The 26,608-nt window shown below is 47.4% G+C and overlaps 1 protein-coding gene across 1 annotated transcript in view; it reads left to right on the forward strand.

The window, feature by feature from the left end:
* The window catches only part of SEMA4F (ssemaphorin 4F), a 93,193-nt gene that overhangs the window by 18,562 nt on the left and 48,023 nt on the right, over window positions 1-26,608 (forward strand). The window contains exons 4-6 of the mRNA XM_038745727.1: window positions 1,845-1,990; window positions 5,235-5,294; window positions 5,414-5,512. Coding sequence (XP_038601655.1) covers window positions 1,845-1,990; window positions 5,235-5,294; window positions 5,414-5,512 — 305 coding nt within the window. The remainder of the gene's footprint in view (window positions 1-1,844; window positions 1,991-5,234; window positions 5,295-5,413; window positions 5,513-26,608) is intronic.

Raw genomic sequence — 26,608 nt, forward strand, 5'->3', positions numbered from 1 at the left:
CTCTATTTTACTTGTACATATCTATTCTATTTATTTTATTTGGTTAGTATGTTTGGTTTTGTTCTCTGTCTCCCCCTTTTAGACTGTGAACCCACTGTTGGGTAGGGACTGTCTCTATATGTTGCCAACTTGTACTTCCCAAACGCTTAGTACAGTGCTCTGCACATAGTAAGCGCTCAATAAATACGATTGATGATGATGATTGAACGAATGAGTGAAAGAGTGGCAGAGCAGGGACTAGAACCCGCTGTTGGGTAGGGACCGTCTCTATCTGTTGCCAACTTGGACTTCCCAAGCGCTTAGTACAGTGCTCTGCACACAGTAAGCACTCAGTAAATATGATTGAATGAATGAATGAATGTTTTGCTTTGTTGTCCGTCTCCCCCTTCTAGACTGGGAGCCCGCTGTTGGGTAGGGACCGTCTCTAGATGTTGCCAACTCTTACTTCCCAAGCGCTTAGTACAGTGCTCTGCACACAGTAAGCGCTCAATAAATGCGATGGAATGAATGAGGCCTTCCCAGACTGAGCCCCCTCCTTTCTCTCCCCATCCCCCCCGCCTTACCTCCTTCCCCTCCCCACAGCCCCTGTATATATGTCTAGATGTTTGTACGGATTTATTACTCTATTTTACTTGTACATATTTATTCTATTTATTTTATTTTGTTAATGTGGTTTGTTTTGTTCTCTGTCTCCCCCTTCTAGACTGTGAGCCCACTGTTGGGTAGGAACCATCTCTATATGTTGCCAATTTGTACTTCCCAAGCGCTTAGTACAGTGCTCTTCACACAGTAAGCACGCAATAAATACGATTGATGATGATGATGTTGGGTAGAGACCGTCTCTATCTGGTGCCGACTTGGACTTCCCAAGCGCTTAGTCCAGCGCTCTGCACACAGTAAGTGCTCGATAAATGCGATTGAATGAATGAATGAGCCCTCGTCCTCTGACTCCCAAGGCCCGTGCGTTTTCCAGTCAATCGTATTTATCGAGCGCTGACTGTGTGCAGAGCACTGTACTAAGCGCTTGGGAAGTCCACGTTGGTAACAGATAGAGACGGTCCCTACCCAGCAGTGGGCTCACAGTCTAGAAGGGGGAGACGGACAACAAAGCAAAACATTCATTCATTCATTCAATCGTATTTACTGAGCGCTTACTGCGTGCAGAGCACTGTACTAAGCGCTTGGGAAGTCCAAGTTGGCAACGGATAGAGACGGTCCCTACCCACCAGCGGGCTCCCAGTCTAGAAGGGGGAGACGGACAACAAAGCAAAACATTCATTCATTCATTCAATCGTATTTACTGAGCGCTTACTGTGTGCAGAGCACTGTACTAAGCGCTTGGGAAGTCCAAGTCGGCAACAGACAGAGACGGTCCCTACCCAACAGCAGGTTCTAGTCCCCGCTCTGCCACTCTTCCATTCATTCGTTCAATCGTATTTATCGAGCGCTTACTGTGTGCAGAGCACTGGACTACTACTAATAATGGCATTTATCATCATTATCATCATCATCAGTCGTATTTATTGAGCGCTTACTGTACTAAGCGCTTGGGAAGTCCAAACTGGCAACATCTAGAGACAGTCCCTACCCAACAGTGGGCTCCCAGTCTAAAAGCTCTACGTGCGAAGCGCTGGGAAGGTCGCAAGGTGATCAGGTTGGCCCACGGGGGGCTCACAGGCCTAATCCCCATTTTGCAGATGAGGGAACTGAGGCCCAGAGAAGTCTGAAGGTTTTCCACCGTGTCACTCGAACCCAGGACCTGGCGGCTCCCAGGCCGCATCTGTTAGCGGTGGCAGGGCCGCGTGCCCCCGCCGATGCCCGTTCTTCCCTCCCTTTTTGTGTAGAGGTGGAGCCCTGGGTGTCGCGCTTCTCTTGGCCCGGGGTGGGCAACTACAGCGTGCTGGCGGCCGACGTCCCCTCGCAGACCCTCTACGTGGGGGCCCGAGATGCCATCTTCGCCCTGCCCCGGCGACACGGAGACCCTCGCAAGGTGGGCCTTGGAAGGCGGGCGGCGTCGAGGAGGGGGCTTTGGGGCAGATTCAGGGCGGGCGGGGACGGGGATCGATCAATCGATCAATCAATCGTATGTATGGAGCGCTTACTGTGTGCAGGGCACTGTACTGAGCGCTTGGGAAGTCCAAGTTGGAGATGCGCACGGAGGGTTCGGGAGAGGGGGCTGCATCCATTCATTCATTCATTCCTTTGGTTCTGTTCTCTGTCTCCCCCTTTTAGGCTGTGAGACACAGTAAGCGCTCAGTAAATGCGATTGATGATGATATGTTGCCAACTTGTACACTCTATTTATTTATTTTACTTGTCCATATCTGTTCTGTTTATTTTATTTTGTTAGTATGTTTGGTTCTGTTCTCTGTCTCCCCCTTTTAGGCCGTGATACAGTGCTCTGCACACAGTAAGCGCTCAGTAAATGCGATTGATGATGATATGTTGCCAACTTGTACACTCTATTTTACTTGTACATATCTGTTCTATTTATTTTATTTTGTTAGTATGTTTGGTTCTGTTCTCTGTCTACCCCTTTTAGGCTGTGAGACAGTGCTCTGCACACAGTAAGCGCTCAGTAAATGCGATTGATGATGATATGTTGCCAACTTGTACACTCTATTTATTTATTTTACTTGTCCATATCTGTTCTATTTATTTTATTTTGTTAGTATGTTTGGTTCTGTTCTCTGTCTCCCCCTTTTAGGCTGTGAGACAGTGCTCTGCACACAGTAAGCGCTCAGTAAATGCGATTGATTGATGATGATATGTTGCCAACTTGTACACTCTATTTATTTTACTTGTACATATCTGTTCTATTTATTTTATTTTGTTAGTATGTTTGGTTTTGTTCTCTGTCTCCCCCTTCTAGACTGTGAGCCCACCGTTGGGTCAGGACTGTCTCTAGATGTTGCCAACTTGGACTTCCCAAGTGCTTAGTACAGTGCTCTGCACATAGTAAGCGCTCAATAAATACGATTGATGATTGATGATTATTAATAGTAATGCTGATATGCTAAGCCTCTCCCCCTCGTCCCCCTCTCCATCCCCCCCATCTGACCTCCTTCCCTTCCCCGCAGCACCTGTATAGATGTATATATGTTTGTACATAGTTTTTTACTCTATTTATTTATTTTATTTGTACATATCTATTCTATTTATTTTATTTTGTTAGTATGTTTGGTTTTGTTCTCTGTCTCCCCCTTCTAGACTGTGAGCCCACCATTGGGTCGGGACTGTCTCTAGATGTTGCCAATTTGGACTTCCCAAGTGCTTAGTACACGCTCTGCACATAGTGAGCGCTCAATAAATACGATTGATGATTGATGATTATTAATAATAATGCTAATATGCTAATCCTCTCCCCCTCGTCCCCCTCTCCATCCCCCCCATCTTACCTCCTTCCCTTCCCCACAGCACCTGGATATATGTATATATGTTTGTACATATTTTTTACTCTATTTATTTATTTATTCATTTATTTTATTTGTACATATCTGTTCTATTTATTTTATTTTGTTAGTATGTTTGGTTTTGTTCTCTGTCTCCCCCTTCTAGACTGTGAGCCCACTGTTGGGTCGGGACCGTCTCTATATGTTGCCAACTTGGACTTCCCAAGCGCTTAGTACAGTGCTCTGCACATAGTGAGCGCTCAATAAATACGATTGATGATTGATGATTATTAATAATAATGCTGATATTCGTTAAGCGCTTACTATGTACAAAGCACCGTCCTAAGCGCTGGGGAGGTTACAAGGTAATCAGGTTGTCCCACGGGGGGCTCACAGCCTTCATCCCTGTTTGACAGATGAGGGAACTGAGGCCCGGAGCAGGGAAGTGACTTGCCCACAGTCACGCAGCTGGCAGTTGGAGGAGGCGGGATTGGAACCCACGACCCCCGACCCCAAAGCCCGGGCTCTTTCCAGTGAGACACGCTGCTTTTCGAGCGCTTACTGTGTGCAGGGCACTGTACTGAGCGCTTGGGAAGTACAAGTTGGCCACCCGAGAAGGGGTGGATGTGGCATTTCGAACCATCCCTTTTAGACTGTGAGCCCACTGTTGGGTAGGGACTGTCTCTATATGGTGCCAACTTGGACTTCCCAAGCGCTTAGTACAGCGCTCTGCACACAGTAAGCGCTCAATAAATACGATGGATGATGATGATGATCCCTGGAGACCTCCCCCAAGAGACCACACTTTGGTCTTCCCCTCTAGACTGGAGGGAACTTGGTTTGTTAATTTTGTTGGATTGGACCCTCCCAAGCGCTTAGTAGAGTGCCCCGCACATTGTAAGCGCTCAGTAAATACCGTAGATTGATTGACAGGAGTTCTCCTTCACCCTTTAAGAGCGGGGGGGGGGTGTTCCGGAGCCTCACGAGGGGCTTACCCTGCTCTCTCTCACCGACCCCTCGCCCCCATCCTGCCTCTGGACCCCGGAACGCTCCCTCACTTCGTATCATCATCATCATCAATCGTATTTATTGAGCGCCTACTATGTGCAGAGCACTGGACTAAGCGCTTGGGAAGTCCAAATTGGCAACATATAGAGACAGTCCCTACCCAACGGTGGGCTCACAGTCTAAAAGGGGGAGACAGAGAACAAAACCAAACATACTAACAAAATAAAATAAATAGAATAGCTATGGACAAGTAAAATAAATAAAAAATAGAGGAATAAATATGTACATACATATATCCAGGTGCTGTGGGGAAGGGAAGGAGGTAAGAAGGGGGGGATGGAGAGGGGGACGAGGGGGAGAGGAAGGAAGGGGCTCAGTCACAGACGATCCCCTTCCTCGCCTTCAAAGCCTTCCTGGAAGCCCACCTCCTCCAAGAAGCCCTCTATATGTTGCCAATTTGTACTTCCCAAGCGCTTAGTACGGTGCTCTGCACATAGTAAGTGCTCAATAAATACGACTGATGATGATGATGATGATGATTTCCTCTTCCCCCACTCCCTTCCGCGTTGCCCTGGGATTTGCTCCCTTTATTCCCCCCTCCGTCAGCCCCACTTAGGTCCAAAGCCATACTTCATTGACGTAAATTCTTGTCTTTAGACTGTAAGCTCCTTGTGGACAGGGAGCGTTCTCTCGTCCTCTCCCGAGTGCTCTGCATCCAGTCAGCGCTCAGTAAATAGGATTTTTTTGATCGACTATCCCCGGGCCAGCGGCTCCACTGAGAGTCGGTGAGATTGGAGCGTACTCAGTGATGGCCGTGCCGGATTCTTTCCTCAGATCGACTGGAAGGTTCCAGAGAAACACAGAGAGGCCTGTAGGAAAAAAGGAAAAAAGGAGGTAGGTGTTCCCCCCCCGTCCCCCTTCTCCCCGTCGATCGTGACCCCTAAAGTCCCCCCACCGCCCCCCAAAACCTCCCGCACGTGTCCCTCGTCCATAACCGTCGTCTTTCCCTTCAGGCGGAGTGTCACAACTACGTCCAGATCCTGGAGTTCGTCAACCGGACCCACATCTTCGCCTGCGGCACCTTTGCCTTCGACCCGCAGTGTGGATTCATCGTGAGTGTCGGGATTTTGGAGGGGTTAGGGAAGCCGGGACCCCCCCCCGTCGAGTCGGATTGTTGGGATTTTGGAGGGGTTAGGGAAGTGGGGAAAGGGGGGACCAGGACCCTGAGTCTGGTTGTGTGGGGATTGAGGGGTGTGTTGGCTGGTTCGGCTTCGGGATTCGGGGAAGGGGGACCGGAGTCCTGAGTCGGGATGTGTGGGGATTTAGGGGATGGGGGCAGTTGTATTCCCGAGCCGAGCGTACGAGCAGGGGGCGACCATTTAGTCGAGGGGTCTTCTAGGCCCCTGTTGCCCCTGTTTCTTATCCCGCAGGCGCGAGGGATCTGGGTATTCCCAGTTGGGCTTCCCAGGCCTCTCCGGCCTGCCTAGCGTTGGAATCGGGGAAGGGGAAAACCACGGGCCGAGGAGCGGCACGGATTGGGGTTTGGAGGGACGGGGAAGGGGAGAAGGCCGAGGGGTTCGGGGAAGGTTCTCGTCGTCATCATCGTCATCATCATCAATCGTATTTATTGAGCGCTTACTGTGTGCAGAGCACTGTACTAAGCACTTGGGAAGTCCAAGTTGGTAACATCTAGGGACGGTCCCTATGCAGCAGTGGGCTCACAGTCTAAAAGCGGGAGACGGAGAACAAAACCAAACATACTAACAAAATAAAATAAATAGATATGTACAAGTAAAATAAATAAATAAATAGAGTAATAAATATGTACAAACATATATACATATATATATATATATACATATATATATATATATATATATATATATATATATATATATATATATATATATATACAATATATAGACTGTGAGCCCACTGTTGGGTAGGGACTGTCTCTATATGTTGCCAATCTGTACTTCCCAAGCGCTCAGTACAGTGCTCTGCACCTAGTAAGCGCTCAATAAATACGATTGATGATGATGATGACATATATACAGGGTGCGGTGCGTCAGGGCTCGGGTCTGGGGAATTTCCGAGCGGAAATCTCGGAGCCGGTGGCAGCCCCGAGCTCGTCCCGGGACTGTCAGGGAGTCTTATGAGCAGGATTTGGGCCCCCCCACGCCCCTCCGACTGGGGAGTTTTCCCAACTGGAACCCCAGGGTGACTCTGGCTGGCATGGCAAAAAGTTGAGGGTCTCACCCATCCCTAATAATCATCATCATCAGTATAATAATAATAGTATATAATAATAATAATAGAATAATCATCATCATCATCATCATCATCAGTCATATTTATTGAGCGCTTACTATGTGCAGAGCGCATCAGAGAAGCAGCATGGCTCAGTGGAAAAGAGCCCGGGCTTTGGAGTCAGAGGTCATGGGTTCAAATCCCGGCTCCGCCAGTTGTCAGCTGGGTGACTCTGGGCGAGTCACTTCACTTCTCTGGACCTCAGTTCCCTCATCTGTAAAATGGGGATGAAGACTGTGAGCCCACCGTGGGGCAACCGGATCACCTTGTAACCTGCCCAGCGCTTAGAACAGTGCTTTGCACATAGTAAGCACTTAATAAATGCCATCATCATCATCATCATCATCATCATGGTATTCGTTAAGCGCTCACTATGCGCCGGGCACTATACTAAGTGCTGGGGTGGATGCAAGGTAAGGAGGGTGTCTCACATTGGGTCACAGTCTTCATCCCCATTTTGCAGATGAGGGAACTGAGGCCCATAGAAGAGAAATGACTTGCCCAGGCAGTCAAGTGGTGGAGGCAGGATTTGAACCCGGGACCCTTCCCTGTAATTTAAATCAGGGTGTGCCCCCCCACCCCAGAATTCCAGTGTAGAAAGAGGGCAGGATTAAACACAAGATAGACACGAAAACAGCAATCTCATTTAATAAATGATTGCCAACTTGTCCTTCCCAAGAGCTCAGTACAGCGCTCTGCACACAGTAAGCACTCAATAAATACGATTGATTGATTGATTGATTGATTTAACGTGAGAAGCCGAGTGGCCTAGTGGGTAGATGATGGGCCCTGGGAGCCAGGAGGGGCTGGGTTCTAATCCCAGCTCTGCCCCTCGTCTAATAATAATAATAATAATGTTGGCATTTGTTAAGCGCTTACTATGTGCAAAGCACTGTTCTAAGCGCTGCGGGGGTGGGGGTACAAAGCGGTCAGGTTGTCCCCCGTGGGGCTCACAGTCTTCATCCCCATTTTACAGATGAGGCAACTGAGGCTCAGAGAAGTGAAGTGACTTGCCCAAGGTCACACAGCAGACATGTGGCGGAGTCGGGATTCGAACCCATGACCTCAGACTCCGAAGCCCATGATCTTTCCACTGAGCCACGCTGCTTCTACCGTTTGACCTTGGGCGATTCACTTAACTTCTCAGTGCCTCGGGTACCGCGTCTGTAAAATGGGGTTTAAGACCACGAGCCCCATGTGGGGCAGGAAATGTGTCCAATTTGACCGACTTGTATCTACCCCAGCACTCAGTACAGTGCCTGGCGCATTGTAAGTACTTAATAAACGCCATAAAAAAAAAAATAAACGATCGCATTTAAAGCCCGGCGAATAGACCGTGGGCTTGGGAGTCAGAAAGACCTGAATTGTAGCGTGCGCCCGGGAGTCAGAGGATCCTGAGTTCTAATCCTGGCTCCACCACTTGCCTGCTGTGTGACCTACGGCAAGTCACCTGACTTCTCTGTGCCTCAGGGTACCTCATCTGTAAAAAAGGGGGATTAAGAGTGTGAGCCCAGCGGGGGTCATCATCATCATCAATCGTATTTATTGAGCGCTTACCATGTGCAGAGCACTGTACTAAGCGCTTGGGAAGTACAAATTGGCAACATAGGGAGACAGTCCCTACCCACCAGTGGGCTGACAGTCTAAAAGGGGGAGACAGAGAACAAAACCAAACATACTAACAAAACAAAATAAATAGAATAGATATGGACAAGTAAAATAAATAGATAAATAAATAGAGTAATAAATATGTACAAACATATATACATATGTTACATATACAGGGTCAGGGACTGTGTCCCGGCTGATTAATTTGTAACTCCCCCGGGTGCTTCAAACAGCGCTTGTCGCTTAATAAATGTGTAACATGTGCCATAATTATTATTATTGTTATTATCCCGGCCCTGCCCCTTGTCTGCTGTGTGACCTTGGGCTGGTCTCTTCTCGAAGCCTCAGTTCCCTCATCTGGAAAATGGAGATTAAAACCTGTCCAGCCCCACATTATCTTGAATCTGCTCATCAATCGTATTTATTGAGCGCTTACTATGTGCAGAGCACTGTACTAAGCGCTTGGGAAGGACAAATTGGCAACATAGACAGTCCCTACCCACCAGTGGGCTCACAGTCTAAAAGGGGGAGACAGAGAACAAAACCAAACATACTAACAAAATAAAATAAATAGAATAGATATGGACAAGTAAAATAAATAGATAAATAAATAGAGTAATAAATATGTACAAACATATATACATATGTTACATATACAGGGTCAGGGACTATGTCCCGGCTGATTAATTTGTAACTCCCCCGAGTGCTTAGAACAGTGCTTGTCGCTTAGTAAATGTGTAACATGTACCATGATTATTATTATTGTTATTATCCCAGCCCTGCCCCTTGTCTGCTGTGTGACCTTGGGCTGGTCTCTTCTCGAAGCCTCAGTTCCCTCATCTGGAAAATGGAGATTAAAACCTGTCCAGCCCCACATTATCTTGAATCTGCTCATCAATCGTATTTATTGAGCGCTTACTATGTGCAGAGCACTGTACTAAGCGCTTGGGAAGGACAAATTGGCAACATAGACAGTCCCTACCCACCAGTGGGCTCACAGTCTAAAAGGGGGAGACAGAGAACAAAACCAAACATACTAACAAAGTAAAATAAATAGAATAGATATGGACAAGTAAAATAAATAGATAAATAAATAGAGTAATAAATATGTACAAACATATATACATATGTTACATATACAGGGTCAGGGACTATGTCCCGGCTGATTAATTTGTAACTCCCCCGAGTGCTTAGAACAGTGCTTGTCGCTTAGTAAATGTGTAACATGTACCATGATTATTATTATTGTTATTATCCCGGCCCTGCCCCTTGTCTGCCGTGTGACCTTGGGCTGGTCTCTTCTCGAAGCCTCAGTTCCCTCATCTGGAAAATGGAGATTAAAACCTGTCCAACCCCACATTATCTTGAATCTACTCATCAATCGTATTTATTGAGCGCTCACTACGTGCAAAGCACTGTACTAAGCGCTTGGGAAGTACAAATTGGCAACATAGAGAGACGGTCCCTGCCCACCAGTGGGCTCACAGTCTAAAAGGGGGAGACAGAGAACAAAACCAAACATACTAACAAAATAAAATAAGTAGAAGAGATATGGACAAGTAAAATAAATAGATAAATAAATAGAGTAATAAATATGTACAAACATATATACATATGTTACATATACAGGGTCAGGGACTATGTCCCGGCTGATTAATTTGTAACTCCCCCGGGTGCTTCAAACAGCGCTCGTCACTTAGTAAATGTGTAACATGTACCATAATTATTATTATTGTTATTATCCCGGCCCTGCCCCTTGTCTGCTGTGTGACCTTGGGCTGGTCTCTTCTCGAAGCCTCAGTTCCCTCATCTGGAAAATGGAGATTAAAACCTGTCCAACCCCACATTATCTTGAATCTACCCCTCAATTGTATTTATTGAGCGCTCACTATCTGAGCGCTTGGGAAGTACAAACTGGCAACATATAGTGGACAGTCCCTACCCACCAGTGGGCTCACAGTCTAAAAGGGGAAGACAGAGAACAAAACCAAACATACTAACAAAATAAAATAAATAGAAGAGATATGGACAAGTAAAATAAATAAATGAATAGAGTAATAAATATGTACAAACATATATACATATGTTACATATACAGGGTCAGGGACTGTGTCCCGGCTGATTAATTTGTAACTCCCCCGGGTGCTTAGAACAGCGCTTGACACTTAGTAAATGTGTAACATGTACCATAATTATTATTATTGTTATTATCCCGGCCCTGCCCCTTGTCTGCCGTGTGACCTTGGGCTGGTCTCTTCTCGAAGCCTCAGTTCCCTCATCTGGAAAATGGAGATTAAAACCTGTCCAACCCCACATTATCTTGAATCTACTCATCAATCGTATTGAGCGCTCACTACGTGCAAAGCACTGTACTAAGCGCTTGGGAAGTACAAATTGGCAACATAGAGAGACGGTCCCTGCCCACCAGTGGGCTCACAGTCTAAAAGGGGGAGATAGAGAACAAAACCAAACATACTAACAAAATAAAATAAGTAGAAGAGATATGGACAAGTAAAATAAATAGATAAATAAATAGAGTAATAAATATGTACAAACATATATACATATGTTACATATACAGGGTCAGGGACTATGTCCCGGCTGATTAATTTGTAACTCCCCCGGGTGCTTCAAACAGCGCTCGTCACTTAGTAAATGTGTAACATGTACCATAATTAATATTATTATTGTTATTATCCCGGCCCTGCCCCTTGTCTGCTGTGTGACCTTGGGCTGGTCTCTTCTCGAAGCCTCAGTTCCCTCATCTGGAAAATGGAGATTAAAACCTGTCCAACCCCACATTATCTTGAATCTACCCCTCAATCGTATTTATTGAGCGCTCACTATCTGAGCGCTTGGGAAGTACAAACTGGCAACATATAGTGGACAGTCCCTACCCACCAGTGGGCTCACAGTCTAGAAGGGGAAGACAGAGAACAAAACCAAACATACTAACAAAATAAAATAAATAGATGAGATATGGACAAGTAAAATAAATAGATAAATAAATAGAGTAATAAATATGTACAAACATATATACATGTGTTACATATACAGGGTCAGGGACTGTGTCCCGGCTGATTAATTTGTAACTCCCCCGGGTGCTTAGAACAGCGCTTGACACTTAGTAAATGTGTAACATGTACCATAATTATTATTATTGTTATTATCCCGGCCCTGCCCCTTGTCTGCTGTGTGACCTTGGGCTGGTCTCTTCTCGAAGCCTCAGTTCCCTCATCTGGAAAATGGAGATTAAAACCTGTCCAACCCCACATTATCTTGAATCTACTCATCAATCGTATTTATTGAGCGCTCACTATGTGCAGAGCACTGTACTGAGCGCTTGGGAAGTACAAATTGGCAACATCTAGAGACAGTCCCTACCCACCAGTGGGCTGACAGTCTAAAAGGGGGAGACAGAGAACAAAACCAAACATACTAACAAAATAAAATAAATAGAAGAGATATGGACAAGTAAAATAAATAAATGAATAGAGTAATAAATATGTACAAACATATATACATATGTTACATATACAGGGTCAGGGACTGTGTCCCGGCTGATTAATTTGTAACTCCCCCGGGTGCTTAGAACAGTGCTTGACACTTAGTAAATGTGTAACATGTACCATAATTATTATTATTGTTATTATCCCGGCCCTGCCCCTTGTCTGCTGTGTGACCTTGGGCTGGTCTCTTCTCGAAGCCTCAGTTCCCTCATCTGGAAAATGGAGATTAAAACCTGTCCAACCCCACATTATCTTGAATCTACTCATCAATCGTATTTATTGAGCGCTCACTATGTGCAGAACACTATACTAAGCGCTTGGGAAGTACAAATTGGCAACATAGAGAGACAGTCCCTACCCAACATGGGCTCACAGTCTAAAAGACTTCCATCCCTTAGTGCCTGGCACATAGAAAGCTCCTGGCAGCTACTCTAAAAAAAAACAAGCAAACATCTAGACTAAATAAACTATTTATTGATTTATTTTACTTGTACCTATCTGTTCTGTTTATTTTATTTTGTTAGTATGTTTGGTTTGGTTCTCTGTCTCCCCCTTCTAGACTGTGAGCCCACTGTTGGGTAGGGACCGTCTCTAGATGTTGCCAGCTTTGACTTCCCAAGCGCTTAGTACAGTGCTCTGCACACAGTAAGAGCTCAATAAATACGATTGATTGATTGATCTATCTAGACGGTAAGCTCATTGTAGGCAGGGAATGGGTCTGTTTATTGTTATACTCTCCCAAGCGCTTAGTACAGTGCTCTGCACACAGTAAGCGCTCAATAAATACGATTGATTGATTGATTGATCTAGACGGTAAGCTCATTGTAGGCAGGGAATGGGTCTGTTTATTGTTATACTCTCCCAAGCGCTTAGTACAGTGCTCTGCACACAGTAAATGCTCAATAAATACGATTGATTGATTGATTGATCTAGACGGTAAGCTCATTGTGGGCAGGGAATGGGTCTGTTTATTGTTATACTCTCCCAAGCGCTTAGTACAGTGCTCTGCACACAGTAAGCGCTCAATAAATACGATTGATTGATTGATCTATCTAGACGGTAAGCTCATTGTGGGCAGGGAATGGGTCTGTTTATTGTTATACTCTCCCAAGCGCTTAGTACAGTGCTCTGCACATAGTAAGCGCTCAATAAATACGATTGATGATGAAGGTGATAATAATAATAATAATAATAATAATGGCATTTATTAAGTGCTTACTATGTGCAGAGCACCGTTCTAAGTGCTGGGGAGGTTCCAAGGTGATAATAATAATAATAGTAATGGCATTTATTAAGCGCTTACTATGTGCAAGCACTGTTCTAAGTGCTGGGGAGGTTACAAGGTAATAATAATAATAATAATGGCATTTATTAAGCGCTTACTATGTGCAAAGCACCGTTCTAAGTGCTGGGGAGGTTACAAGGTGATAATAATAATAATAATGGCATTTATTAAGCACTTACTATGTGCAAAGCACTGTTCTAAGTGCTGGGGAGGTTACAAGGTGATAATAATAATAATAATAATGGCATTTATTAAGCGCTTACTACGTGCAAAGCACTGTTCTAAGCGCTGGGGAGGATACAAGGTGATCAGGTTCATCCGTGAAGATGTCGAACCCCTTCCCCAGCCTTGAATCTGTTGAACTTTTCACCTGCTGAATCATTCATCAGTCAATCATTCAGTAATATTTGAGGGGCCTAGTGGATAGGGTGAGGGTCTAATAATAATAATAATAGTAATAATAATGCTAATAATCCTAATAATAATAATAATAACAATACTACTACTACTACTACTACTACTACTACTAATAATAATAATAATAATAATTGTGCTATTTGGTAAGCACTTCCTATGTGCCGGGCACTGTTCTAAGCACCGGAGTAGATATAAGCTAATTGGGTTGGACACAGTCCCTGTCCCACGTGGGGCTCACAGTCTCAATCCCCATTTTTCAGGTGAGGGAACCGGGGCCTAGTGATGTGAATTGTCCAAGGTCACGCAGCAGGCGAGTGGCAGGGGCTGAATTAGAACTCAGGTCCTTTTGACCCGTTAGTCCACGCTGCTTCTAAGCAGTGCCTGGCACACAGTAAGCATCATTATGGCATCACTGAGAAGCAGCGTGGCTCAGCGGAACGAGCCCGGGCTTTGGAGTCCGAGGTCACGGGTTCAAACCCCGGCCCCGCCAATCGTCGGCTGTGTGACTTTGGGCAAGTCACTTCACTTCTTTGGGCCTCAGTTCCCTCCTCTGTAAAATGGGGATGAAGACTGTGAGCCCCCCGTGGGACAACCTGATCACCTTGTAACCTCCCCAGCGCTTAGAACAGTGCTTGGCACGTAGTAAGTGCTTAATAAGTACCATTAGTATTATAATTAACAATCCTGGCTCCATCACTTGCCTGCTGCGTGACTTTGGGCAGGCCGCCTCAGTTTCCTCATCTGTAAAATGGGGATTAGATCCTACTCCCTCCTCCCTTCAAGGCCCTACTGAGAGCTCACCTCCTCCAGGAGGCCTTCCCAGACTGAGCCCCTTCCTTCCTCTCCCCCTCGCCCCCCTCTCCATCCCCCCATCTTACCTCCTTCCCTTCCCCACAGCACCTGTTTATATGTATATATGTCTGTACATATTTATTACTCCATTTATTTTACTTGTACATATCTATTCTATTTTATTTTGTTAGTATGTTTGGTTTTGTTCTCTGTCTCCCCCTTTTAGACTGTGAGCCCACTGTTGGGTAGGGACCGTCTCTATATGTTGCCAACTTGGACTTCCCAAGCGCTTAGTACAGTGCTCTGCACACAGTAAGCGCTCAATAAATACGATTGATTGATTGATTGATCAGTGCTTGGCACGTAGTAAGTGCTTAATAAGTGCCATTATTATTATTATTAATAATCCTGGCTCCGTCACTTGCCTGCTGCGTGACTTTGGGCAGGCCACCTCGCTTTTCCGGGCCTCAGTTTCCTCATCTGTAAAATGGGGATTAGATCCTACTCCCTCCCCCATAGACTGTGAGCCCCAGGTGAAACACGGACTGTGTCCAACCTGATTATCCTGTATCTATCTCAGTGCTTAGAACTGTGCTTGACACAGTAGGCGCTTAACAAGTACCATCATTATTATTCGTTATTATTACTGTTCTCACCCGCTAGTTAGTAAGCTCTTTGAGAGAAGATATTGGATTTACTGACTTTAGACTGTGAGCCCACTGTTGGGTAGGGACCGTCTCTACATGCTGCCAACTTGGACTTCCCAAGCGCTTAGTACAGTGCTCTGCACACCATAAGCGTTCAATAAATACGATTGATTGACTCTCCCAAGTTCTTAATACAGTGCCGTGCCTGGAGTAAGCGCTCAATAAATATTGTTGATTGATTTCCACGTGCAGGGAACTAGTAGGGACCGTCTCTATATGTTCCCAACTTGGACTTCCCAAGCGCTTAGTACAGCGCTCTGCAGGCAGTGAGCGCTCAATAAATGCGATTGAATGACTGAATGAATTCTCCATGCTGGGAAAAGGCACGCTAATTGAGACAGATAGGGAATTCTTGTCGGCAAGGGATTGTAAATGTAAAAGTGCAATGGCTACACTAGGAAGAATAGAAATAATAAAAAGAGCAAGACAACAAGTCAGCATTAGAAAGTACAGTGTTGCCTATTTATCACTCTATTTTATTTGTACAAATTTATTCCATTTATTTTATTTTGTCAATATGTTTTGCTTTGTCGTCTGTCTCCCCCTTCTAGACTGGGAGCCCGCTGTCGGGTAGGGGCCGTCTCTAGATGTTGCCGACTTGGACTTCCCAAGCGCTTAGTACAGTGCTCTGCACACCGTAAGCGCTCAATAAATACGATTGAATGAATGAATGAATGCCTAGCGGATAGAGCACCCGCCTGGGTGTCAGCGTGCCTGGGTTCGCGTGGCATCTTCCCCCCCTAACCCTGCCTTTCCCCGCTTTTCCTGTCACTGTAGACAGCACCAACATTTTTCCTTTTTTTTCCCTTATCATTATCAATCGTATTTATTGAGCGCTTACTGTGTGCAGAGCACTGTACTAAGCGCTTGGGAAGTACAAGTTGGCAACGTATAGAGACAGTCCCTACCCAACAGTGGGCTCACAGTCTAAAAGGGGAAAAGGCAGCAAACCCTATGACTCCCAGGCCCGTGCCCTCACCCTATGCAGCAGACAAATGGCAGCAAAGCTTGTGACTGCCAGGCCCGTGCCCTAACCCCATGCAGCAGACAAATAGCATCATTATCAATCGTATTTAATGAGCGCTTACTGTGTGCAGAGCACTGTACTAAACGCTTGGGAAGTACAAGTTGGCAACATGTAGAGACAGACCCTACCCAACAGCGGGCTCACAGTCTAAAAGGGGAAATGGCAGCAAACCTTATGACTCCCAGGCCCGTGCCCTAACCCCATGTAGCAGACAAATGGCATCATTATCAATCATATTTATTGAGCGCTTACTGTGTGCAGAGCACTGTACTAAGCGCTTGGGAAGTACAAGTTGGCAACGTATAGAGACAGTCCCTACCCAACAGTGGGCTCACAGTCTAAAAGGGGAAATGGCAGCAAACTTTGTGACTCCCAGGCCCCTGCCCTAACCCTAAGCAGCAGACAAATGGCAGCAAACCTTGTGACTCCCAGGCCCATGCCCTAGCCCATGTAGCAGACAAATGGCATCATTATCAATCGTATTTAATGAGCACTTACTGTGTGCAGAGCACTGTACTAAATGCTTGGGAAGTACAAGTTGGCAACGTATAGAGACAGTCCCTACCCAACAGCGGGCTCACAGTCTAAAAGGGGAAATGGCAGCAAACCTTGTGACTCCCAGGCCCGTGCCCTAAACCTATGCAGCAGACAAATGGCAGCAAACCTTGGGACTCCCAGGCCCCTGCCCTAACCCCATGCAGCAGACAAATGGCATCATTATCAATCGTATTTATTGAGCGCTTACTGTGTGCAGAGCACTGAACTAAACGCTTGGGAAGTACAAGTTGGCAACATATAGAGACAGTCCCTACCCAACAGCGGGCTCACAGTCTAAAAGGGGAAATGGCAGCAAACCTTGTGACTCCCAGGCCCGTGCCCTATCCCCATGCAGCAGACAAATGGCATCATTATCAATCGTATTTAATGAGCGCTTACTGTGTGGAGAGCACTGTACTAAACGCTTGGGAAGTACAAGTTGGCAACATATAGAGACAGTCCCTACCCAACAGTGGGCTCACAGTCTAAAAGAACAAATGGCAGCAAACCTTGTGACTCCCAGGCCCGTGCCCTAACCCTATGCAGCAGACAAATGGCAGCAATCCTTGTGACTGCCAGGCCTGTGCCCTAACCCCATGTAGCAGACAAATGGCATCATTATCAATCGCATTTATTGAGCGCTTACTGTGGGCAGAGCACTGTAGTAAGCGCTTGGGAAGTACAAGTTGGCAACATATAGACACAGTCCCTACCCAACAGTGGGCTCACAGTCTAAAAGGGGAAATGGCAGCAAACCCTGTGACTCCCAGGCCCGTGCCCTAACCCTATGCAGCAGACAAATGGCAGCAAACCTTGTGACTGCCAGGCCCGTGCCCTAACCCCATGTAGCAGACAAATGGCATCATTATCAATCGTATTTATTGAGCGCTTACTGTGTGCAGAGCACTGTACTAAATGCTTGGGAAGTACAAGTTGGCAACGTATAGCGTCAGTCCCTACCCAACAGTGGGCTCACAGTCTAAAAGGGGAAATGGCAGCAAACCTTATGACTCCCAGGCCCGTGCCCTAACCCCATGTAGCAGACAAATGGCATCATTATCAATCATATTTATTGAGCGCTTACTGTGTGCAGAGCACTGTACTAAGCGCTTGGGAAGTACAAGTTGGCAACATATAGAGACAGTCCCTACCCAACAGTGGGCTCACAGTCTAAAAGGGGAAATGGCAGCAAACTTTGTGACTCCCAGGCGCCTGCCCTAACCCTAAGCAGCAGACAAATGGCAGCAAACCTTGTGACTCCCAGGCCCGTGCCCTACCCCCATGTAGCAGACAAATGGCATCATTATCAATCGTATTTAATGAGCGCTTACTGTGTGCAGAGCACTGTACTAAATGCTTGGGAAGTACAAGTTGGCAACGTATAGAGACAGTCCCTACCCAACAGTGGGCTCACAGTCTAAACGGGGAAATGGCAGCAAACCTTGTGACTCCCAGGCCTGTGCCCTAACCCTATGCAGCAGACAAATGGCAGGAAACGTTGGGACTCCCAGGCCCCTGCCCTAACCCCATGCAGCAGACAAATGGCATCATTATCAATCGTATTTATTGAGCGCTTACTGTGTGCAGAGCACTGAACTAAACGCTTGGGAAGTACAAGTTGGCAACATATAGAGACAGTCCCTACCCAACAGTGGGGCTCACAGTCTAAAAGGGGAAAAGGCAGCAAACCTTGTGACTCCCAGGCCTGTGCCCTAACCCCATGCAGCAGACAAACGGAAGCAAAGCTTGTGACTCCCAGGCCCCTGCCCTAACCCTATGTGGCAGACAAAGGGCAGCAAACCTTGTGACTCCCAGTCCCGTTCCCTAACCCCATGCAGCAGACAAATGGCATCATTATCAATCGTATTTAATGAGCGCTTACTGTGTGCAGAGCACTGGACTAAACGCTTGGGAAGTACAAGTTGGCAACATATAGAGACAGTCCCTACCCAACAGTGGGCTCACAGTCTAAAAGGGGAAATGGCAGCAAACCTTATGACTCCCAGGCCCGTGCCCTAACCCCATGTAGCAGACAAATGGCATCATTATCAATCATATTTATTGAGCGCTTACTGTGTGCAGAGCACTGTACTAAGCGCTTGGGAAGTACAAGTTGGCAACATATAGAGACAGTCCCTACCCAACATTGGGCTCACAGTCTAAAAGGGGAAATGGCAGCAAACCTTATGACTCCCAGGCCCGTGCCCTAACCCCATGTAGCAGACAAATGGCATCATTATCAATCGTATTTAATGAGCGCTTACTGTGTGGAGAGCACTGTACTAAACGCTTGGGAAGTACAAGTTGGCAACATATAGAGACAGTCCCTACCCAACAGTGGGCTCACAGTCTAAAAGAACAAATGGCAGCAAACCTTGTGACTCCCAGGCCCGTGCCCTAACCCTATGCAGCAGACAAATGGCAGCAAACCTTGGGACTCCCAGGCCCGTGCCCTAACCCCATGTAGCAGACAAATGGCATCATTATCAATCATATTTATTGAGCGCTTACTGTGTGCAGAGCACTGTACTAAATGCTTGGGAAGTACAAGTTGGCAACGTATAGCGTCAGTCCCTACCCAACAGTGGGCTCACAGTCTAAAAGGGGAAATGGCAGCAAACCTTGTGACTCCCAGGCCCGTGCCCTAACCCTATGCAGCAGACAAATGGCAGCAAACCTTGGGACTCCCAGGCCCGTGCCCTAACCCCATGCAGCAGACAAATGGCATCATTATCAATCGTATTTATTGAGCGCTTACTGTGTGCAGAGCACTGAACTAAACACTTGGGAAGTACAAGTTGGCAACATATAGAGACAGTCCCTACCCAACAGTGGGGCTCACAGTCTAAAAGGGGAAAAGGCAGCAAACCTTGTGACTCCCAGGCCTGTGCCCTAACCCCATGCAGCAGACAAACGGAAGCAAAGCTTGTGACTCCCAGGCCCCTGCCCTAACCCTATGTGGCAGACAAAGGGCAGCAAACCTTGTGACTCCCAGTCCCGTGCCCTAACCCCATGCAGCAGACAAATGGCATCATTATCAATCGTATTTAATGAGCGCTTACTGTGTGCAGAGCACTGGACTAAACGCTTGGGAAGTACAAGTTGGCAACATATAGAGACAGTCCCTACCCAACAGTGGGCTCACAGTCTAAAAGGGGAAATGGCAGCAAACCTTATGACTCCCAGGCCCGTGCCCTAACCCCATGTAGCAGACAAATGGCATCATTATCAATCATATTTATTGAGCGCTTACTGTGTGCAGAGCACTGTACTAAGCGCTTGGGAAGTACAAGTTGGCAACATATAGAGACAGTCCCTACCCAACAGTGGGCTCACAGTCTAAAAGGGGAAATGGCAGCAAACCTTATGACTCCCAGGCCCGTGCCCTAACCCCATGTAGCAGACAAATGGCATCATTATCAATCATATTTATTGAGCGCTTACTGTGTGCAGAGCACTGTACTAAATGCTTGGGAAGTACAAGTTGGCAACGTATAGAGACAGTCCCTACCCAACAGTGGGCTCACAGTCTAAACGGGGAAATGGCAGCAAACCTTGTGACTCCCAGGCCTGTGCCCTAACCCTATGCAGCAGACAAATGGCAGGAAACGTTGGGACTCCCAGGCCCCTGCCCTAACCCCATGCAGCAGACAAATGGCATCATTATCAATCGTATTTATTGAGCGCTTACTGTGTGCAGAGCACTGAACTAAACGCTTGGGAAGTACAAGTTGGCAACATATAGAGACAGTCCCTACCCAACAGTGGGGCTCACAGTCTAAAAGGGGAAAAGGCAGCAAACCTTGTGACTCCCAGGCCTGTGCCCTAACCCCATGCAGCAGACAAACGGAAGCAAAGCTTGTGACTCCCAGGCCCCTGCCCTAACCCTATGTGGCAGACAAAGGGCAGCAAACCTTGTGACTCCCAGTCCCGTGCCCTAACCCCATGCAGCAGACAAATGGCATCATTATCAATCGTATTTAATGAGCGCTTACTGTGTGCAGAGCACTGGACTAAACGCTTGGGAAGTACAAGTTGGCAACATATAGAGACAGTCCCTACCCAACAGTGGGCTCACAGTCTAAAAGGGGAAATGGCAGCAAACCTTATGACTCCCAGGCCCGTGCCCTAACCCCATGTAGCAGACAAATGGCATCATTATCAATCATATTTATTGAGCGCTTACTGTGTGCAGAGCACTGTACTAAGCGCTTGGGAAGTACAAGTTGGCAACATATAGAGACAGTCCCTACCCAACATTGGGCTCACAGTCTAAAAGGGGAAATGGCAGCAAACCTTATGACTCCCAGGCCCGTGCCCTAACCCCATGTAGCAGACAAATGGCATCATTATCAATCGTATTTAATGAGCGCTTACTGTGTGGAGAGCACTGTACTAAACGCTTGGGAAGTACAAGTTGGCAACATATAGAGACAGTCCCTACCCAACAGTGGGCTCACAGTCTAAAAGAACAAATGGCAGCAAACCTTGTGACTCCCAGGCCCGTGCCCTAACCCTATGCAGCAGACAAATGGCAGCAATCCTTGGGACTCCCAGGCCTGTGCCCTAACCCCATGTAGCAGACAAATGGCATCATTATCAATCATATTTATTGAGCGCTTACTGTGTGCAGAGCACTGTACTAAATGCTTGGGAAGTACAAGTTGGCAACGTATAGCGTCAGTCCCTACCCAACAGTGGGCTCACAGTCTAAAAGGGGAAATGGCAGCAAACCTTGTGACTCCCAGGCCCGTGCCCTAACCCTATGCAGCAGACAAATGGCAGCAAACCTTGGGACTCCCAGGCCCGTGCCCTAACCCCATGCAGCAGACAAATGGCATCATTATCAATCGTATTTATTGAGCGCTTACTGTGTGCAGAGCACTGAACTAAACACTTGGGAAGTACAAGTTGGCAACATATAGAGACAGTCCCTACCCAACAGTGGGGCTCACAGTCTAAAAGGGGAAAAGGCAGCAAACCTTGTGACTCCCAGGCCTGTGCCCTAACCCCATGCAGCAGACAAACGGAAGCAAAGCTTGTGACTCCCAGGCCCCTGCCCTAACCCTATGTGGCAGACAAAGGGCAGCAAACCTTGTGACTCCCAGTCCCGTGCCCTAACCCCATGCAGCAGACAAATGGCATCATTATCAATCGTATTTAATGAGCGCTTACTGTGTGCAGAGCACTGGACTAAACGCTTGGGAAGTACAAGTTGGCAACATATAGAGACAGTCCCTACCCAACAGTGGGCTCACAGTCTAAAAGGGGAAATGGCAGCAAACCTTATGACTCCCAGGCCCGTGCCCTAACCCCATGTAGCAGACAAATGGCATCATTATCAATCATATTTATTGAGCGCTTACTGTGTGCAGAGCACTGTACTAAGCGCTTGGGAAGTACAAGTTGGCAACATATAGAGACAGTCCCTACCCAACAGTGGGCTCACAGTCTAAAAGGGGAAATGGCAGCAAACCTTATGACTCCCAGGCCCGTGCCCTAACCCCATGTAGCAGACAAATGGCATCATTATCAATCATATTTATTGAGCGCTTACTGTGTGCAGAGCACTGTACTAAGCGCTTGGGAAGTACAAGTTGGCAACATATAGAGACAGTCCCTACCCAACAGTGGGCTCACAGTCTAAAAGGGGAAATGGCAGCAAACCTTGTGACTCCCAGGCCCGTGCCCTAAACCTATGCAGCAGACAAATGGCAGCAATCCTTGGGACTCCCAGGCCTGTGCCCTAACCCCATGTAGCAGACAAATGGCATCATTATCAATCATATTTATTGAGCGCTTACTGTGTGCAGAGCACTGTACTAAATGCTTGGGAAGTACAAGTTGGCAACGTATAGCGTCAGTCCCTACCCAACAGTGGGCTCACAGTCTAAAAGGGGAAATGGCAGCAAACCTTGTGACTCCCAGGCCCGTGCCCTAACCCTATGCAGCAGACAAATGGCAGCAAACCTTGGGACTCCCAGGCCCGTGCCCTAACCCCATGCAGCAGACAAATGGCATCATTATCAATCATATTTATTGAGCGCTTACTGTGTGCAGAGCACTGGACTAAACGCTTGGGAAGTACAAGTTGGCAACATATAGAGACAGTCCCTACCCAACAGTGGGCTCACAGTCTAAACGGGGAAATGGCAGCAAACCTTGTGACTCCCAGGCCCGTGCCCTCACCCTATGCAGCAGACAAATGGCAGCAAAGCTTGTGACTGCCAGGCCCGTGCCCTAACCCCATGCAGCAGACAAATGGCATCATTATCAATCGTATTTATTGAGCGCTTACTGTGTGCAGAGCACTGTACTAAATGCTTGGGAAGTACAAGTTGGCAACGTATAGCGTCAGTCCCTACCCAACAGTGGGCTCACAGTCTAAAAGGGGAAATGGCAGCAAACCTTGTGACTCCCAGGCCCGTGCCCTAACCCTATGCAGCAGACAAATGGCAGCAAACCTTGGGACTCCCAGGCCCGTGCCCTAACCCCATGCAGCAGACAAATGGCATCATTATCAATCATATTTATTGAGCGCTTACTGTGTGCAGAGCACTGGACTAAACGCTTGGGAAGTACAAGTTGGCAACATATAGAGACAGTCCCTACCCAACAGTGGGCTCACAGTCTAAACGGGGAAATGGCAGCAAACCTTGTGAGTCCCAGGCCCGTGCCCTCACCCTATGCAGCAGACAAATGGCAGCAAAGCTTGTGACTGCCAGGCCCCTGCCCTAACCCCATGCAGCAGACAAATGGCATCATTATCAATCGTATTTAATGAGCGCTTACTGTGTGCAGAGCACTGGACTAAACGCTTGGGAAGTACAAGTTGGCAACATATACAGTCCCTACCCAACAGTGGGCTCACAGTCTAAAAGGGGAAATGGCAGCAAACCTTGTGACTCCCAGGCCCGTGCCCTCACCCTATGCAGCAGACAAATGGCAGCAAAGCTTGTGACTGCCAGGCCCGTGCCCTAACCCCATGCAGCAGACAAATGGCATCATTATCAATCATATTTATTGAGTGCTTACTGTGGGCAGAGCACTGTAGTAAGCGCTTGGGAAGTACAAGTTGGCAACATATAGAGACAGTCCCTACCCAACAGTGGGCTCACAGTCTAAATGGGGAAATGGCAGCAAACCTTGTGACTCCCAGGCCCGTGCCCTAACCCTATGCAGCAGACAAATGGCAGCAATCCTTGTGACTCCCAGGCCCCTGCCCTAACCCCATGTAGCAGACAAATGGCATCATTATCAATCATATTTATTGAACGCTTACTGTGTGCAGAGCACCGTACTAAGCGCTTGGGAAGTACAAGTTGGCAACATATAGAGACAGTCCCTACCCAACAGTGGGCTCACAGTCTAAAAGGGGAAATGGCAGCAAACCTTGTGACTCCCAGGCCCATGCCCTAACCCCATGCAGCAGACAAATGGCATCATTATCAATCGTATTTATTGAGCGCTTACTGTGTGCAGAGCACTGTACTAAACGCTTGGGAAGTACAAGTTGGCAACATATAGAGACAGTCCCTACCCAACAGTGGGCTCACAGTCTAAACGGGGAAATGGCAGCAAACCCTGTGACTCCGAGGCCCGTGCCCTAACCCTATGCAGCAGACAAATGGCAGCAATCCTTGTGACTCCCAGGCCCGTGCCCTAACCCCATGTAGCAGACAAATGGCATCATTATCAATCGTATTTATTGAGCGCTTACTGTGTGCACAGCACTGTACTAAATGCTTGGGAAGTACAAGTTGGCAACGTATAGCGTCAGTCCCTACCCAACAGTGGGCTCACAGTCTAAACGGGGAAATGGCAGCAAACCTTGTGACTCCCAGGCCCGTGCCCTGTCCCTCTGCAGCAGACAAATGGCAGCAAACCTTCTGACTCCCAGACCCGTGCCCTAACCCCATGCAGCAGACAAATGGCATCATTATCAATCGTATTTATTGAGCGCTTACTGTGTGCAGAGCACTGTACTAAATGCTTGGGAAGTACAAGTTGGCAACATATAGAGACAGTCCCTACCCAACAGTGGGCTCACAGTCTAAACGGGGAAATGGCAGCAAAGCTTGTGGCTCCCAGGCCCGTGCCCTAACCCTCTGCAGCAGACAAATGGCAGCAAACCTTGGGACTCCCAGGCCCGTGCCCTAAACCCATGAAGCAGACAAATGGCATCATTATCAATCATATTTATTGAGCGCTTACTGTGTGCAGAGCACTGAACTAAACGCTTGGGAAGTACAAGTTGGCAACATATAGAGACAGTCCCTACCCAACAGTGGGGCTCACAGTCTAAAAGGGGAAATGGCAGCAAACCTTGTGACTCCCAGGCCTGTGCCCTAACCCCATGCAGCAGACAAACGGAAGCAAAGCTTGTGACTCCCAGGCCCCTGCCCTAACCCTATGTGGCAGACAAAGGGCAGCAAACCTTGTGACTCCCAGTCCCGTGCCCTAACCCCATGCAGCAGACAAATGGCATCATTATCAATCGTATTTAATGAGCGCTTACTGTGTGCAGAGCACTGGACTAAACGCTTGGGAAGTACAAGTTGGCAACATATAGAGACAGTCCCCTACCCAACAGTGGGCTCACAGTCTAAAAGGGGAAATGGCAGCAAACCTTATGACTCCCAGGCCCGTGCCCTAACCCCATGTAGCAGACAAATGGCATCATTATCAATCATATTTATTGAGCGCTTACTGTGTGCAGAGCACTGTACTAAGCGCTTGGGAAGTACAAGTTGGCAACATATAGAGACAGTCCCTACCCAACAGTGGGCTCACAGTCTAAAAGGGGAAATGGCAGCAAACCTTATGACTCCCAGGCCCGTGCCCTAACCCCATGTAGCAGACAAATGGCATCATTATCAATCATATTTATTGAGCGCTTACTGTGTGCAGAGCACTGTACTAAATGCTTGGGAAGTACAAGTTGGCAACGTATAGCGTCAGTCCCTACCCAACAGTGGGCTCACAGTCTAAACGGGGAAATGGCAGCAAACCTTGTGACTCCCAGGCCCGTGCCCTAAGCCTATGCAGCAGACAAATGGCAGCAAACCTTGGGACTCCCAGGCCCGTGCCCTAACCCCATGCAGCAGACAAATGGCATCATTATCAATCATATTTATTGAGCGCTTACTGTGTGCAGAGCACTGGACTAAACGCTTGGGAAGTACAAGTTGGCAACATATAGAGACAGTCCCTACGCAACAGTGGGCTCACAGTCTAAACGGGGAAATGGCAGCAAACCTTGTGACTCCCAGGCCCGTGCCCTCACCCTATGCAGCAGACAAATGGCAGCAAAGCTTGTGACTGCCAGGCCCGTGCCCTAACCCCATGCAGCAGACAAATGGCATCATTATCAATCGTATTTATTGAGTGCTTACTGTGGGCAGAGCACTGTAGTAAGCGCTTGGGAAGTACAAGTTGGCAACATATAGAGACAGTCCCTACCCAACAGTGGGCTCACAGTCTAAACGGGGAAATGGCAGCAAACCTTGTGACTCCCAGGCCCGTGCCCTAACCCTATGCAGCAGACAAATGGCAGCAAACCTTGGGACTCCCAGGCCCCTGCCCTAACCCCATGCAGCAGACAAATGGCATCATTATCAATCATATTTATTGAACGCTTACTGTGTGCAGAGCACCGTACTAAGCGCTTGGGAAGTAGAAGTTGGCAACATATAGAGACAGTCCCTACCCAACAGTGGGCTCACAGTCTAAAAGGGGAAATGGCAGCAAACCTTGTGACTCCCAGGCCCATGCCCTAACCCCATGCAGCAGACAAATGGCATCATTATCAATCGTATTTATTGAGCGCTTACTGTGTGCAGAGCACTGTACTAAACGCTTGGGAAGTACAAGTTGGCAACATATAGAGACAGTCCCTACCCAACAGTGGGCTCACAGTCTAAACGGGGAAATGGCAGCAAACCCTGTGACTCCGAGGCCCGTGCCCTAACCCTATGCAGCAGACAAATGGCAGCAATCCTTGTGACTCCCAGGCC

This window comes from Tachyglossus aculeatus, chromosome 4 (genome assembly GCF_015852505.1).
Source record: "Tachyglossus aculeatus isolate mTacAcu1 chromosome 4, mTacAcu1.pri, whole genome shotgun sequence".
In the NCBI taxonomy this organism is placed as follows: Eukaryota; Metazoa; Chordata; class Mammalia; order Monotremata; family Tachyglossidae; genus Tachyglossus; species Tachyglossus aculeatus.